This window comes from Humulus lupulus, chromosome 4 (assembly GCF_963169125.1).
Source record: "Humulus lupulus chromosome 4, drHumLupu1.1, whole genome shotgun sequence".
NCBI lineage: Eukaryota > Viridiplantae > Streptophyta > Magnoliopsida > Rosales > Cannabaceae > Humulus > Humulus lupulus.
The window spans coordinates 207920370-207937013 of NC_084796.1; the positions used below are offsets into that span (position 1 = coordinate 207920370).

General features: G+C 35.8%; 2 protein-coding genes across 2 annotated transcripts; one reads left to right on the forward strand and one right to left on the reverse strand.

The window, feature by feature from the left end:
- The first annotated feature begins 5238 nt into the window (after positions 1 to 5238).
- LOC133831152 (uncharacterized) lies at positions 5239 to 7301 on the forward strand. Its single transcript, XM_062261346.1, has 4 exons — positions 5239 to 5406; positions 5504 to 5609; positions 6189 to 6251; positions 7013 to 7301. Exons 1-4 carry the CDS (start codon positions 5322 to 5324, stop codon positions 7113 to 7115), a joined length of 357 nt encoding a protein of 118 aa, XP_062117330.1. The 5' UTR covers positions 5239 to 5321; the 3' UTR covers positions 7116 to 7301.
- Positions 7302 to 9622: 2321 nt separating this feature from the next.
- Positions 9623 to 15850, reverse strand: LOC133831151 (ABC transporter B family member 1). The gene is made up of 10 exons (XM_062261345.1): positions 14950 to 15850; positions 14795 to 14849; positions 14531 to 14706; positions 14221 to 14421; positions 13848 to 14107; positions 13438 to 13754; positions 13116 to 13339; positions 12030 to 12403; positions 11236 to 11950; positions 9623 to 11147 (listed from the first exon to the last, which is right to left on the reverse strand). Exons 1-10 carry the CDS (start codon positions 15523 to 15525, stop codon positions 9855 to 9857), a joined length of 4191 nt encoding a protein of 1396 aa, XP_062117329.1. The 5' UTR covers positions 15526 to 15850; the 3' UTR covers positions 9623 to 9854.
- Between the last annotated feature and the right edge of the window lie 794 nt (positions 15851 to 16644).

The following is a 16644-nucleotide window of genomic DNA, read 5'->3' on the forward strand; positions in this document are numbered from 1 at the left end:
AACATAACACTTTGCATAAACATTATCAAATGATTATCATTATAATCACACTGAGCATAAAGCTTTCAAACAAATGAGTGAACATCACATGAGGTTCCGATAAACCATACTGAGTGATTGTCTAGCATGTCACTAATTCAAGTGGAAGAGTGGCTGTTGGGTAAGCCTCTAGCCTTCAACAGGTTCTGGTAAACCATACTGAGTGATTGTCAAGCATGTCACTATTTCAAGTGGGAGAGTGGCTGCTAGGTAAGCCACTAGCCTCCAAGCGCTTATTTCATTCATCGACCCTCGGGGTCGGTCTGGCATTAATGCTCTTTGAGCCATTCAATGCTAATAGTTGATTAGATCCAATCTTTGTTGGCTTGCGTTACACGCTAAGGCCGTCCTGACTAATGAGTCAGCGCAGTGTGACCAGTGCCCAATACCACTGCTGAACCTGACTAATAAGTCACAGCTTCACAGTTGATACTAGCACCTTTGCCAAATCTGACTAATGAGTCAGTACCATGCGTAAGTGAGCAACATATGCTAAACATTCTTTATTCAATCCAAGTCCATATTAACACAGCCAACATGCCTCATGAATCTCCATGCATGTCACACTTGGGGTGCATTTTTATTACCTCTGGTTCGAGCGAGAATGAATTTGAAAAACAACCCTGAGAACGATCAACCTTTAGATTCCTTAGCGATTACCTAATCATAACCAATTATAATCCATTAATAAAATAAATTAATAAATGGTTCACAATCTAAAATCACACTCCCGGGATCAATCCCCCACTCTTGGGATGCTTAAAATACTCAAACGGGGCAAAGGAACCAAACCCCGAACCTTAAGGATCATTCCGAGCCCTTAAATGTGCTTGCTGAAAAATGGACTAGCGATGCAGCCCCATCAGAAGGGGCTGCAGCCCTGTGAGTGGCGCTGCAGCCCTAATAAATGGCGCTGCAGCCCTATTTCCAAGTCAGAGAGCCCATCTCTGAGCCCTGAATAGCGCTGCTGCGCCCAGAACAGACCAGAAACTTTCTGGTTCATCTTCTTTGCGATTTTTCTTGAAACCAAACCCTCCAAACCAATCCAAAACCTCACCAAACACCCAATTCAATCCCTAAACCCCATCTACATCACACCCTCATCAAAACCCAATCAATCTTACACAAAACTCCCATTGATTCCAACTATCCACACCAAAACTATAAGCTGAAAACTATAAAGTAAAACAGAGTATGGCTTGTTTTTCATGGATGAATCCTTACCTCAAATGGAATTAAAGTCCTTTTCAATGGGTGAACCGAGTCTACAACTCCCAAGCTTTGATTTCCTAGCTTGTATCTTCAAGTTGGGACCAAAAACTTCAAAGAAAGAAAGAGAGAAATGGATGTACGGGAAGGGTAATGAAGTTGCTATGTTTTTCCTCTGTTTCTACAGCCATCCAAAGCCATATAAATCCAAACCCAAATGACTAAAATACCCCTAGGTCTTTAAAAGTTTCTAAAGCCTTTCCAAGGGCAAAGTTGGTACTTTCGAACCTATACCGTTAATCATAATTAACGCTTCCCGATTCCCGCTACTCTCAAAATTCCCAAACACCAATAATTCATGTCCCGTTACCCTTTTACTCCCGGCAACATTCTAATCATTAAAACATCCCGAGACTCACCCCGAGCCTCGAACTTATTCCCGTTATGACTAAACCGCTACTTTAACACTTAGAGATCGTCTCATGCCAAATAGCTCGAACAAATCCACATTATAATGTGGTCTCAAATTATATCACCAACATGCGAACAAATAATCAATTTACCCTCAACGGGCCAAATTACCATCACACCCCTGTAATTAAAAACATGGACTCTCATGCATGCATTTCACATCATATCATAATATAATCAACATATACATGCATTTTATCAATTAATAACATAATTAAGCAAGTACGGCCCTCCCGGCCTACTGTTCACGCCGTTAAATACATCGGAGAATTTGGGGCATTACAATATGTATACCATATATACAAAGAAACAAATGTTATAGATGCATTTTGTTTTGTACGACCAGTAAAATAATAATAATAAAGAAAGCAAAGTTTGTATCTCTACAGTCCTTTTCAAAATGAGTCATGGCCTAGTTACAATATTCGGTCATTCAGGATGACCATATGCACATATATATATATATATATGTTAACTTTGAAAATATATATGTGTACAACTTACAAGATGATATGCTTATCCAGTCATGAAACATTCAAAGCTTATCATCTTTTACTTATGCGCATGTGTATCAAATTTAAAACAAAATCCAAAAGTCCCAAGTCAAATGACTAAAGCAAAAGTAAATAAATATCAGTTGTAAACAAAACAAAACAAAAATTTGTTTTAAGTTTTGCGATTAGTCTAATCTGTCAGCCAAACCCAATAAACATATATATGTATTTACTTAAACTGAGAAGAATATAACACGTATATGTACATACATATAAAATAAAAAAAATGAGATGTATTATACATATACACAAATATATTTAAAAGGGGCTTACCGTGAGTATAACAAAGTTGTGTGTGTGCTCTGTCAAAGAATGACAGCTTATCATATGACTCTCACTTTATCTCTGTAAAGCTATTAAATAGACCTAGAGATATAATTAATAATAAAATAATATATTAAAAAACAAAACAAAATATCTCAAATTCGAAACCAAATTTAAATTCAAATTTTAAGATATTTATATTATTTGATAAATTAAAAAAAAACATAAATACAATCAGTTTTTATCTCAAATGTTTAAATTCAAATTTAAAAATAAAATTTCAATTTTAAAATAATGATATTATATGATATAAAATTTTAGATTATTCCCCACAAATTTTAGAATAATCAATTAAAATATTGGTCAAATAATCTCTTTATATATAAAATAAATTATTGATAAAAAAAATATAAAGAGATTTCAAGACATAAAATTGTCAAAAAAAAATGACAAAATTCTAAAACAATGTAAATGGTATAAATTTTTCAAATTCCAAATGAGCTCATCAAAGCATCAGAAATGATAAAATCCATTTTAAATGGTATCTCAAAGAGGTCTTTTACCTCAACAAAAATCCCAAAAGAGTTCTTTTACCTCAAAATTCAAAAGTGCACTCAAAGTTACTTCAAAACCATATAAAATGATATTTTAAAGAGGTCTTTCGCCTCAAAATTCAAAAACACTCCAAAGTATCTCTAAAAAATAAGAATACCCAAATTTCAAAGTGAGGTTGTCAACCTCAAAAATTCTAAAATATGACAAAAAACTTTGAACTACGTTTGACTTGATTCCTCTAAAGGATATGTATGCAACTTAGTCACTAACACTAAGTGCAGTCACATGAACCACAAATTCTCAAAAATTCTCAAATATCAAACACGACTCTCAAAATTTCATAAAAGGTCATTCACCTTGGAATTTTTCCTAACTTCCAAGACACTAAACGATTCCATGAATGGTCATCTACCGGAATTTCATAAATTTCTAAAAATACCATGAATTCCTATGAATGGTCATTTATCGGAATTCTTCTACTCATTTTTCAAAATAACTATCTGGAACTACAAGTTACTTGATCCTTCATAAAGAAGGTATGTAGGCAATTCAGTAAGTCAAATTTACTGAGTGCAGTCGCAATTCCACATTTCTCAAAATTTTCCCAAAATTATACAAGTACTTAATATCATCATAATTTGAATCAAAAGGTTTTCCTTTAAATAAAAAGGATAGTAATTAAGAGGTTGTTCTTATAATCTTGGATGGGTCGAACTCACATAATAAACTCTTGTGCTATAAAATTGGCATATGTGAAATTATGTTTGGCATTAATTTTAATGTATTAAATTTAAAATTTTTGTCTAACACCAAAAAAACAATTTCAAATTCCAATATACCATGCTGACCTGGCATGGTATATGTGTAAATAAGTTGTTTTAGGCCTTATTTGGATCTTGGATTTTAGTAAGAAAAAATTTTATGAGGGAAAATAAAAGGGAAAAATGGAGGAAAATGTTTTCCACAAATTTAATAAGAGGCTTTTTTTTTTAATATTTTCTTTTTTTGTAGATATTTACAATTGTTGTAAATTTTAAAAACCATACTACATTTAAGTTTTAATTTTTCTAGAAAAAAGAATTCTTAATTTATTGATTCAATACAAGGTCCAACACAAGGCCTTAAGGTATTTTAGAATTAAAATTCACATATTTACCTAAGATTTAAAAAAAAAAAACTAAAAATACGATATCTGTAAAAAATTACAAAAATACGAAGTGGCATTATTGTAAATACGGAACCTTTTTTTGTGTAAATAAAGTAGGGGTACACACGGGTCGGATTTTCGGGTTTTGGGTGCATCGGGTTTGAGTTTTATGGGTTTCAGGTGGAGAAAAGTGGTACCGAATCCGGTACGAAATTTTATGGTTTTTGTTCGGTTTTGGGTTTCGTGTTTGGTCGGGTCGGGTAGGGCTGGTCCAATTGGGCTTTGGGCCGAAAATGGGCCTTGGTACAAAATTTTCAAAAATACTATTTTTTTGACACTTTTTAATTTTTTTACTTTTCACATGCTTTTTTTTTTAAAGTTTGTTATTAGTTTGGTTCAATTGATTTTTTTAGGTTAGGTTTTTCGGAATAATTTTTTTTTAAAATTAGGTTCGGGTTCGGGTTCGGGTGTACCCGTGTGTGTAATAATTTGAAACCCAACCCGAACCAAGTCGGGTTCGGATCGGATTTCACCCGAATCCAACGGGTTTTGCAAAAAATCAAGTTTCCAGGTTGCAGGTCGGACGGGTTTGCGAGTCAAATATTCACCCCTAAAACAAAGTTTACAAATTTGTAATAATATAGTTTTTTTGTAACCAAAGTTTACAAATTTGTAACTAAAATTTATAAGTTTGTAATTATATGTTACAATTTTGTAAACAATATTTACAGACTAAATAGAAAATTGTAACAGGAAATTACAAAAATATTACAAATTGTTATCCATATTATTTTCATTTTTATAAAATTCTGCATTTTTCAAATTTTTTTTTTAAATATAAAGTGCTATGTGTAATTTTTCTTTTTAGAATTAGTTTACATTTTTTAGATATTTGTGTAAATTTCCCTAACGAATATGGGTAAATTAAAATAAGATGGGCCCTCCAGTTCAGCCCGTAAATGAACCCAGGTCCCTGTTGACATTCGATACAAAACCCAACAAACAACACACACTAAACCCCTCTCTTTCACTTTCTTCCCTGAGAAACCCTAATTCGATTCGACTAGGGGAAAGCAGTAAAAATGGGAGGAAAGTGCCCCCATAGAAGCGTCAAGAAGAGAAGATACTCACACAAGACTCATCGCCGCGACAAGTTTCTCATTAATGATATCCTTTTTTCACTTTCTCGATCGCTTCTAGGGTTTTTGTTTTTGTTTTTGTTTTCGTTTAATTTGTTGAATTTTCCTTAACTGGGAATGATTACGTGATGATATGGTATATGATGCACTGAAGAATCCAGAGGGAATTAAGCCCTTGCCTGTTGATGAAGACCTCCCTGGGATGGGCCAGTATTATTGTATACACTGCGAGTATGTTTTTTTTTTCTTTCAAATTTTGTAAAAACTGTATGTTTATACGTATGAATTTTATTCTGTTCTGTGTTTTGTCGCTAGTTTGATTGTTCTGCTTTGTTGCCGAGAAAAGTATAGGAAGTTACTAAAAGAAATGGAGTTGGTAAAGTTCTGCTTAGCTAAGTATTGAATTGAGACAAGATTGCGGTTTTAAATGTTTGAACTTATAAATTTTGTTTACTGATTAGTAATGGAAAGGGAAATAAGAATAAGATAATCTGTTTAGAAACTAAAATCAGGGTTTCGAAACATTAGGCTTTAACTTTTAGACAATGTTTGCTAATTTTTAATGGTAACGGAAATAATGGTAGTATTCTCTTTTCCTTTGCTCAATTAGGATATGTTTTGATGTGTTCTTTGCATAGTTAGGTGAAATTAGGAAAGTATAACTCAACTACAATTCATTTTGAAGTTCTTACGATTCGATTAGTAAAATGTTTTATGTTATCTTTGCTATATGTTATGTGTAAATGTTATTTATAAATATATATATACATATAAATTTTGTTGAGTTAAGTAGATGATTTTCATGTGCAGCCGATACTTTGCCAATGTGTCCGTGAGAGATGAACATTTCAAGACGAAACGTCACAGGAAGCGGTAAGGACCCGTTTGCTTATCCTTTTCTTTTTATGCATGTTTTTTTTTTCATATGGTTAATTTTGTTTCAACGGAACAAAATTTAGGATAGGCGTCAATAGTTAAAAAAAATCTTTTCGTCATATATTTTATAGTATTAAGAGGATCACTTATATTAAAGAATAAAGATGGCAAATTATCTAAATTGATGAATTTGCGTTTGTCAATGTCTTGCTTTTTAATTTATGTTTGCCGCCACGGACTTTCCCACAAGGCCTGACCCAGAGTGAACCCACACCCAGTTTGTTATGTAACCTTCTACTTCTATGGTTGTTTTGAGTTACAATCATTTCGTTTTTGAGATGGGTAGTAGAATTTTGAAGGGTTTTATTGGATCTATATGCAATTTAAGATATTTCTTATGTTGGGCATGCAAGATAATTATATGAACTTTTGTAGTTCCTGACATGGGTATTGAACATTAACATAGCACTATCTTTCTAAAACTAAATGGATTTTTACACAAGTAGAATAGTGCAGCAGTGTCATTCATACAAGTGTTTGTGAATACTGTTGATACAGTGTGAAGTGAATGACTATGATCACACACAGATGTATTTGTCTTTGATGCAACGGGCACTCGGAATCTTTGCACTCCCGAGTCCTCTAATATTCAATTCAAATTCTTTTAAATCAGTTTGACATATATTTGGACAATTTTAAAGCACTATTCGGCTATAGTTTTTCTTTTCCTTGAATTTTACGGTCCGTTGTTGATGCAGTTTGAAATTAATGATGGGTCCTGCACCACACACCCAACTCGATGCCGACTTAGCTGGTGGAATGGGAATGCCAGATAATGGCCCAAAGCTTATGTCCATTTGAAGTGTGAACTATCTGTTTTTAAGTTCATTTGTTCTTTTTTGCTTTAGAACATGCGGGCATGTAAGGCTCATCTATAATAGAATCCAGAGTTTTTAGTATAAAATGCATCAGTGATTGATCAATTTTGTTTGTTGTATTCTTATGCTATATTACTTCTTAACTAATTCTAGCGGCCGTTATATGCTATTAATTGCGCCTTCGCCCTTTTTTTTTTTTGTCTTTCCTTTCTGTCTGAGTATGGAATTATGTCTGTTCATCAAGCAATTCTTAAGGTATTGGTTGTTATGACTAAAGAAGAAAAAAGACATTTGCTTTGGTCGAGCATGTAATGTCCTTGACCCAAAGAGGTAGCTTATTTGGTCGCATGCAATTTGCTTCTACAAAGTCTGAGTACGAGATAAATGTTATAAGGTCAAGCGAGGAGTCTAATTTTCAAGAAAGAAAGAAACAACGGCAAATAATGTATTTTGCCAGGGGAGTCTTTTAATAGGGTGGTAATGCATTAACCAACAAAGAAGAGTAGTGTGCAAATTGTATGACCATGAAGAAGAGAACATAAATACAATGTATGTTTTTTTTTTTTTTTTGTATATAGAAATGCAGTTAGTATGTGTTTTCTAATGCAAGTTTCTAACATATTTCAAAACAAGCATCCAATCAAATATTTTAAAAGGTCAAGTTAAATCATGCAATTAGTTCTTATAGCCAAAAGTATAATAGGCTCCTCTTGGAACAAGCATCTTCAACACAGGATTTGACTTATTTTGATACTCTGTAGAAAGTCCACTCGAAATCTGATTACTGATGAAGCTTGAGATTTTTTTTTTTTTTTTTTGGATGGGGCATACTAAATGATTCAATAAGCTTTGAAAATTACATAATGAAAGATGTCTGCCAAAATTATTCCGATTATAATATATCGAGAAGTTTAAAACACGGTTAGGTGGAACTTGGAATATCCTTTTCCATTAGTTATAACCTACGATCAGATATTGTTTCCCTTTAAAAGGGTATATGGAAATGCTCTTATTTCTAAATGTTTATGAAACTTTCACCTGTTGGAACAATGCCTGATCTGGTGTAAATATGTAACTTGGGTAGGAACAATGGCTGACAGAAACGACTGTGCAATCAGAGTAGTTGAAAGTTAATCCTAAGAGCTTTTACATCAATGAATATAAATGAATGGCTAAAGCACCAGCTCTTTTAGAGGCAGAAGAAGGGGCCAACACTTTAATCAGTATCATTTGTCCTCTCTGCTTCAGATGCTGCTTTCTGGTTCCAATTGTTCCCACTTTTCTTTTTCTTCTTTTGTCCCCTTCTCTTTTCTTCTCTTGGTTCATTTTAGCTTCTTGCAATTGTTGTCAAATGAGCTGTGAAGCAGAGCTTGTCAGCACCATCTATTGTCTTTGTCCAGCAAACATATCAACTTTGAGACATTAAAGTTCAAATGCTATGCTAGCACTGTAACATAAGATATTAGTCTTTTAATATAAATATTTATTTATATATTTATATATATATTCATGAGTTTAAGTCTAGTCTAGTGCAGTGAAGTATACCAATACAATAGAGATGGTGCTAATGTCAATGCCATTATTAAAGGGGGGCTCAAATTTTCTATTGCAGCCTGCCTGACTTGAGCCATCATTTATTGTTGCAGAGTGAACCATTGCTGTCTTTAGGTTGAGAAGGCTTAATTATTATATGGTATCAGCCTTGTTCTTTTCTCTCCTATTTGACTTTTCTCTTCATTTTAAAAAGAAAAAGAAGACTTCTATTCAGATAAAAAAAAAGGAAAAAAGAAGTAAAGCTTTTATTATTTTTCAACTAAACTCAAAGTATTGGGATTACTCAAAATATATTGGATAATAAGTAACATCAGTTACCATCAAATAAATGAGCACCTCATTTTTTTAATAAAAAAAAATATTCAGCAAAAAAAATGTGGTTCTTATTTACTTTATTATATTATGAATGATGAACCTCACCTCATTGAAGAGGAAAAGAAAAATATCAAGGACCAATTCTAACAAGGCCAAAGGTAGCCATTCAAATCCCTGTATTTGTTAGAACCAAAGATTAGATGGTGGGGTCCTAGATGTGTCATTTTCCTTAACCATTATCCACTTTTTTCCTTTAAAGAAAATAAATGAAATCTCTTTCTCCACGCTTGTCCATCACTAGTTAATTGGTATATGGCGTGTGCATAGTATAGTCCCTCTAAAACCTCTTCGAGTCTTTGTCCAATTCCTTCTTTTCACCCATTGCTTTCTGTCTTTGAACTCATGCACATGTGCAACCCACATGTGGACTTTTATTTAACTCAATAATGGTGTTCCCCACAAACCCTTATCATAAAAAATATAATGTATATTATATATATATATATATTTATATGCATATTCAATTGGGATCAAAGCCATTATAACTTTCATGCATGATTTATTTTTATGGACTAATGAAGTATGGAAAGGGTTAGTTGTGTATCATACAATGCAGAAGAATAACTGTTATTAACTCTATGTTATAATCTATTCCAATATTAAGTATTGCTTGTTATCATTGTCTTTGAGACATCCACAAAGATAAAACATATACGGGTAAGAGGTGGGAAAAGGGACAATAGACATACTATACCAAATAAAGGAGGAGAAACAAAAACAAAAGCCCAAAAAATCACAAGGTGTATGTGGATATACTCCCTTTTCTAGTGGTAGTTTTTTTTTTCTTTTCACCTTACTTTGCTTCTCTTTCCTCATCTTCTTTGGGTCTTGCTGAAGAAGTTGAGCCTGCTGAGGCCATACCAATAACCTGACTGTGTGTGAACCTTTGTAACTGGATCATTCTGGCATAGCACCCATCAGGGTAATTCTTTAACAAATGGGAGTGAGATCCTTGCTCCGCAACTTTCCCATCGTCGATTACTGCAATGACATTGGCGTTTCGGATAGTGGAAAGCCTGTGTGCTACCACAATTGTAGTTCTTCCTGAGCAGGCGCGCTCTAGAGCCTCTTGAACAGATCTTTCGGACTCAGCATCAAGTGCACTAGTTGCCTCGTCAAGCAGCATAAGCTCTGCCTTCCTCAATAAAGCCCGAGCAATTGCAATTCTTTGTTTTTGACCCCCGGATAACTGTACTCCTCTTTCCCCAACAAATGTTTTGTATCCATCAGGCAATGAAGATACAAACTTGTGAGCATTGGCCATAGTAGCAGCTTCTATGATTTCAGCCTCAGTTGCTGACTCATGACCATAAGCAATGTTCTCATATATAGTTGTAGCAAAAAGACATGGCTCCTGAGGCACTACAGCTATGTGCCTTCTGAGGGACTTGAGATTGTATTTTCTAATGTCTTTCCCATCAATCATGACCCGGCCTGATGTTGGGTCGTAGAACCGCTGTACCAATGCAATAACCGAGCTCTTTCCACATCCACTAGGACCAACAAGTGCAAGAGTTTTGCCTGCTCGAGCACGAAGACTTAGGTCACGGAAGATAGCAATATCAGGGCGAGAAGGGTAAGAGAAGTCTACATGCTTTAATTCAACTTCACCACGCAGCCGATCGGGAGCTGGTGTGGCATCTGGATCATCAGGTTCGATTTCAGTTTTACGGTCAAGAAGTTCAAATACTGAGCGCATGGCTCGACCACCTTTGATAAAGTCAGGAGCTAAGGTTAATGTTTCAGCTGCTCCATTGGCAGATACCATAAGGACCATGAAAACTCTGATAGTTTTTGAGAAATCAGAGATCCCATGTTTAACAAGCCAAGAAGCATACCAAAGACCAAGGGCATAAGAAGCATAAAGTGCAAACTGAGCTATCCCAAATCCACTTCCAGCAATCTGACCCTTCCAGAAGCAGCGTCGTAGTGGAGCCTCGAGGTTGGTAGTGAATAGATTAACGATTTTTCCCTCTGAATTGAAAGCAGCTACAGTTCTTACATTGGCTATGGCCTCCCCAGCTAGTTGGGTGGCCTTGGAATGGGCAGCTTCAAGGTCTCCAGAGAAACCAGTCATGAACATTTTCTGTCAAAATTCAACCAGAAAGTTATTAAACAAACAATTCTTGTGAAGTAAAAAATTACATGCTTGAGGGCAAGACAGAAAAACAAACCTGTAAGACAGTGGCAGCAACAACCACAGGGAAGACGGCTACGAGGACAAGAGCAAGACGCCACTGCAGAACAAATCCGGCTGTACAGGCAACTAACATCAGTGCTGTGTTCTGTACAATTACTGATATCCTGTCTCCAATAGCTGATCTGACATTGTTAGCATCAAGAGCTAGCCTTGCAGCCACTCTACCACTTTCATTTTCCTCCTGGTCAAACCATGCCATTTCATTTTTCAGCACTGCTGCTAGCATTTTCTCCCTTACACGTTTTGTCAAGTTTTCACCCACAATATCCCAGAAGAAATGTTGTAGTGTGTTGAAGAGAAGTGCAGCTGAAGAAAGTCCAATCAACAGATAACAGTACTTACCGATTTGTTTAATCATGAAAGCGTGGTCTGGATTGTAGTAGACACTGAGAACAGCACTCAGAACATATGCAAAGAAGGCACTAAGCGATCCGCACACAATAGAACCAATTGAACCAACTAAAGCATAAACCCATTCTGGAGAATTCATTTTCGCAAGACGCCAGAAAGAACTAGCTTGCTCCTTGAAAGGAAGCTTTTCGAGACGGTAATTTGGATACGAGGCATCAAGGGAAAGACTAAAATCAGAAGTTGAGAAGTCAGACAGCCGGCGTGAATATGGTGAGCGACCATACGAGGAATTTCGAGCAATTATTGGTGAGCTTACTGAGTTCCTGGCACTAGAAGGCCTGCAAATGAAGAACTTTAGTCAGCATTACATCCTCACAATGAGTCTCTAGATTCAAATATTCAATACAATGAGTTTACCTTGCACTACTCTTTCTGGCATTGTTGAGAGCAGTTTCATGTGCTGCCTCCTGCATTCTAATGAGCTTCGCATACATACCATTCTCTCCTTTGGCAATGAGTTCATCATGGGTTCCAATTTCATAAACAGACCCCTGGTGCAGTACAGCTACAAGGTCAGCCTTGCGAATGGTTGATAGGCGATGAGCAATAACAAGAGTTGTCCTCCCAATCATGAACCGGTCTAGGGCCTCTTGAACCAGCTTCTCTGATTCAGAATCCAATGCACTTGTTGCCTCATCTAACAATAGGATTGCTGGGTTTTTTAGCATGGCCCTTGCTATAGCTATCCTCTGTTTCTGTCCTCCAGAGAGCTGCACTCCTCTCTCCCCTACCTGCCATTTGCAAGTCAATTACTTACATATTTACCTCTTGTAATTTAAGATAACTGTAATTCAAACAGTCAAGTATGAATGTATACGCTAGACTTCATTCTATAATTATTTCCATAAAATAATAATAAACAATTCAGGTACTTTCTTTCACTTATTAATTCTTCCTTTGAATTGCATGGTAAGTAAAATTACTCTATTGACTTAATTGTAGAGTGCTATTTTGTTTTTCTTCATTTATTTATTTATTTTTAATTTCATTGTCTTATACCAGGAATTATCTGTGGAATCTTCCCTCCAATGCCAATATAATGTCGGAGTATAAATATAAATATATGCAGCCTTATTTATTTGTCCACATGCATTGTTGACTGAGGCATGTTACTTTCCACAAATGCATGCATGGACAAACACTCCAAACATTGACTTCTAAAAAACTAAGCATAAAATAAGGTTAGGTCTTGTTTGTTGACCAAATCAATTATTCCATCTTAAATATATATTATAACAGAAGCAATTATCTTCTCTTTTTTTAAAAGGATAAGATAACAGAAGCAGTTGTAGCCATTAAAAATTCAAACTACACGAGGAAGGTTCGAGATCCATATTCACCATGACAACTTAAGACATTTCTTATTGAAGGACCATTCTATATAAAGATTAACTACTGTCAAGAACTTAAGGTAATTACATGTGAAATTTGTGGTTAACTGACCTGAGTATCGAAGCCATCGGTAAGTTTGATAATAAATGAATGAGCATTTGCAACTCTGGCAGCTTCTTCAATTTCAACGAGATCAGCATCAGGTCTACCCAACAGTATGTTCTCCTTAATGGTTGTAGCAAATAGAGCAGGCTCTTGGCTCACAAGTCCAATTTGCTGTCTCAGGCACCTGAGTTTTAGCGTCTTTATGTCATGCCCATCAAGCATAACTTGCCCTGTCCAGGTTTAAAATACCACAATAATTCAGTATATTGACAAAGCTCTCCACCACAAACACATAATTACTAACATTTATAATTACATGAAAGTATACCTGAGGTAGGGTCATAGAATCTCTCAATGAGAGAGACCACCGTGCTCTTGCCAGAGCCGCTGCTGCCAACCAAAGCAATGGTCTTTCCAGCCGGAACATTTAGGCAGAAATTGTTTAAAATGCGAATGTCGGGCCTTGCAGGGTAGGAGAAGTCTACATTTTTTAGTTCCACTAGTCCTGTAACTGACTCTAGTTCCAATCCTGAGTCACTGTTTCGGTCAATACTAGGCTTGTGATCAATTACACGGAAAATTTTAGCAGCTGCAACTTTAGCCTTTGCAAATGCACCCATGCTTGGTGCTGACTGACCTAAGGCTCTGTTTGGTTTAAAGAGAAACTTTCAAGTGACCATCTTTATGAAAACTATGTTTGGGAACAAAGAAAAACAATATATGTAACGGAACACTTACAGTCCACCGATCATGACAGCAAACATGGTGGCTATGGCTAGTCCTCCATTGGTATAGTGATGCCTAACAAGATAGCCACCGTACCACAGTAGAAGTGCATAACAGCAAAAAACTACAAAGTAAGTTGCCCCAAGTCCCATTCCCTTTGCCAACCCACTCTTGTAACCGAGCTTTTGAGCAATTCTCAATGCGTCAGAATAAGCTTGTAAAGCTCTAGATTCTCCAACGAAAGCCATCACCACCCGAATTTGAACAATGGTCTGCAAATTTAATCATAAATCAGAGATAGTCAGATAGCCATAGATCAAACAAAAGACTTACCCAATTAGATATGAAACTTTGTAAAAAGAGTTTTTTTAGCAATGTTTTCAACCTGTTCAACGACATTTCCAGCTTGTGACATAGACGCCTGGCTCTTCCCAGACAGTTTGGCTAATGTAGTAGTGTGGATACCTCCAATGACAGCTATGAGAGGAACAACTGCAAGAGTTACTAAAGCTAATTGCCACACAGCAGTGAAACCAACTACAAACCCAGATACAAATGTGGCCATATAGTGAACAAAATTGCCCAACTGCACCAACAACAAAAAAAACAGAGAAAACCCAGTTCATCAAATTCTTCATCAGGAACTAAATTAACCTTAAAAAAGAAGATTAACCCAGTTCTTTGTTATGCTTCACCTTTTCACTAATGGCGTCTTGGACCATCACAGCATCAGTGTTTATGGCGAAAACAACGTCTGATGTTCGAACCTCCGTATCGAAGTATTGAACATCTTGGTTCAAAGCAGCTTCAAGGTACTTGATCCTCATCCTGGTTGATTGTCTTTCTCCAGTCCACATCCAACAAGATATCTCTGCAACCAAAAAAAATTTCCACCATTTCAAACTCCACAAGAAAATTTATGCCAAATCCGAAAGAACCATACTCCAGTTTGAACTCACCAGCCCATGAAGAAGCCCATATTGCAGCTCCAACAACTAGAAAATATAATGCGTACTGCAAAATCACAAAACCAGAACGATCAAGATAAGAGCTTTATTTATGTTAAGAAAGAAATGGAAAGTGGGGAGGTATTATTGTGAAGCGGGTGTAGTACCTTTAGAACCTCTTGCATCATCTTGTCCGTGTCATTAGCATTGGAGCCAAAGGAATTAACGAGATCGGCGAAGAATCGAAGAAAGAGAGGCAAAGAGCAGCCATGGACGATGGCTCCAAGCGACCCAATTATCATCAGAACATAATCCAAACTATCAGCGAATCGGAAAAGCTCACCGAACCCAGCTGCCGGATAAGGCTCAGGCTTCTCCCCATTACTGCCACCACTACCACTACTACTGCTACCGCCACCTCCATTAGAGTCTTTATTAAGCTGCTCACCGTTATGGTTGTTGCTGTTCTCCATTGCTTCTTCTGTTTTCGAAGCTGTGTCAAGACCCACTTGGGGTTGTCGTTGTCCTTCTTCATCAAGTCTGAGTGGCTCTCTGCCAGCAGGTTCTTCTTCTGTTGTGGTTTGAGAAGAAGCCATAGCTAAAGCCATTGCCGTTTGCGTTGATGGGTTGGCTTTAAATGGCTCAAAAGTAGGACTAGGAGAAGCGGACACGAGCTCCAAGCCTTGCATTTCGGACCATCTCCACTGCTCAATCGTCTTTATCTCCTGAGAATCTTGTGACATTTGCAAAATTCCTCGCTTTATGAACAAACCTCTCTCTCTCTCTCTCTCTCTCTCTCTCTCTTCCTCTATAATCTCACCCTACCTGGCTTTTGAGCTCATGTTTTTGCTGTCTTTAACCTTTTATTTTACTTTCTTTTTTTGGGGTGTCAGTCAAGTTTATACCATTTCTTTTAACCCTTTTGTTCTATATTCCTACTCTTCTTCTTCCATGTTTTTACTCTCTCTCCCTCTCTCTTTATGTATATAAATAGGAACCTTCCTCTCTCTAAAGTTGCAGTGTGGAGTGGAGCTTACAATCAGATGGGGCTTGGCTTCATTCTCTCTCTCTCTCTCTCTCTCTCTCTCTCTCTCTCTTCAGTTAGCTTCTTCTGTAAAAATAAACACAGAAAATGACAGATTGTTAAGTTAGGGACACCACTAGAGAGAGAAACAAAAAAGATAGATGAAAAAGATGAAAGAGAAATCTCACCCGACAAACAACAGTGTGAAAACTTGAGATTGGTTTTTTTTGACTAAAACAGCTTCAAATAGAATAAGAAGTTGAAAAAATAGTAAATTTTTATATAAAAAGAAACAAATTTATGAAACAGTTTGGTGTTTTTTTTCTTTTTATATTATATATTTATAAATTGGGATTACCCTGTTATGGTTTCTTATGCAAGCTAAACCGAAAAAGTTCTTACCTTGTTCATAAAGTTCATACCTTTAAACTCTCTCTCTCTCTCTCTCTCCCCAATAAATCCGGCGTCTTTTACTACAAACTGTACCCGTATAAGAAATTGTTATGGAAGCTAACTCAATTAGAATAAAAATAAATAATGCCATTATTCTTATTATTACCTAATAGTTTGACTCAAATTTTTATATATAGATATATATTATTTTTCTCATATATATAGATATATAATTTTATAAACTGTTAATGTGAACTCTACCAGGCTAAATTTTTTTTATTATTATTTAATTATTAATATAGGACTGAAATTCTTGATTGTATTAATTTAAATTGTCAGAAAAATCGTGGTCAAATCCGGGGAATCCTTCCAAGTTTCGATTCTTTATTTGAAAATGACAGCAATAATTTACTAAAAAAAATAAGTTTGTATAGGAGAATTCGAA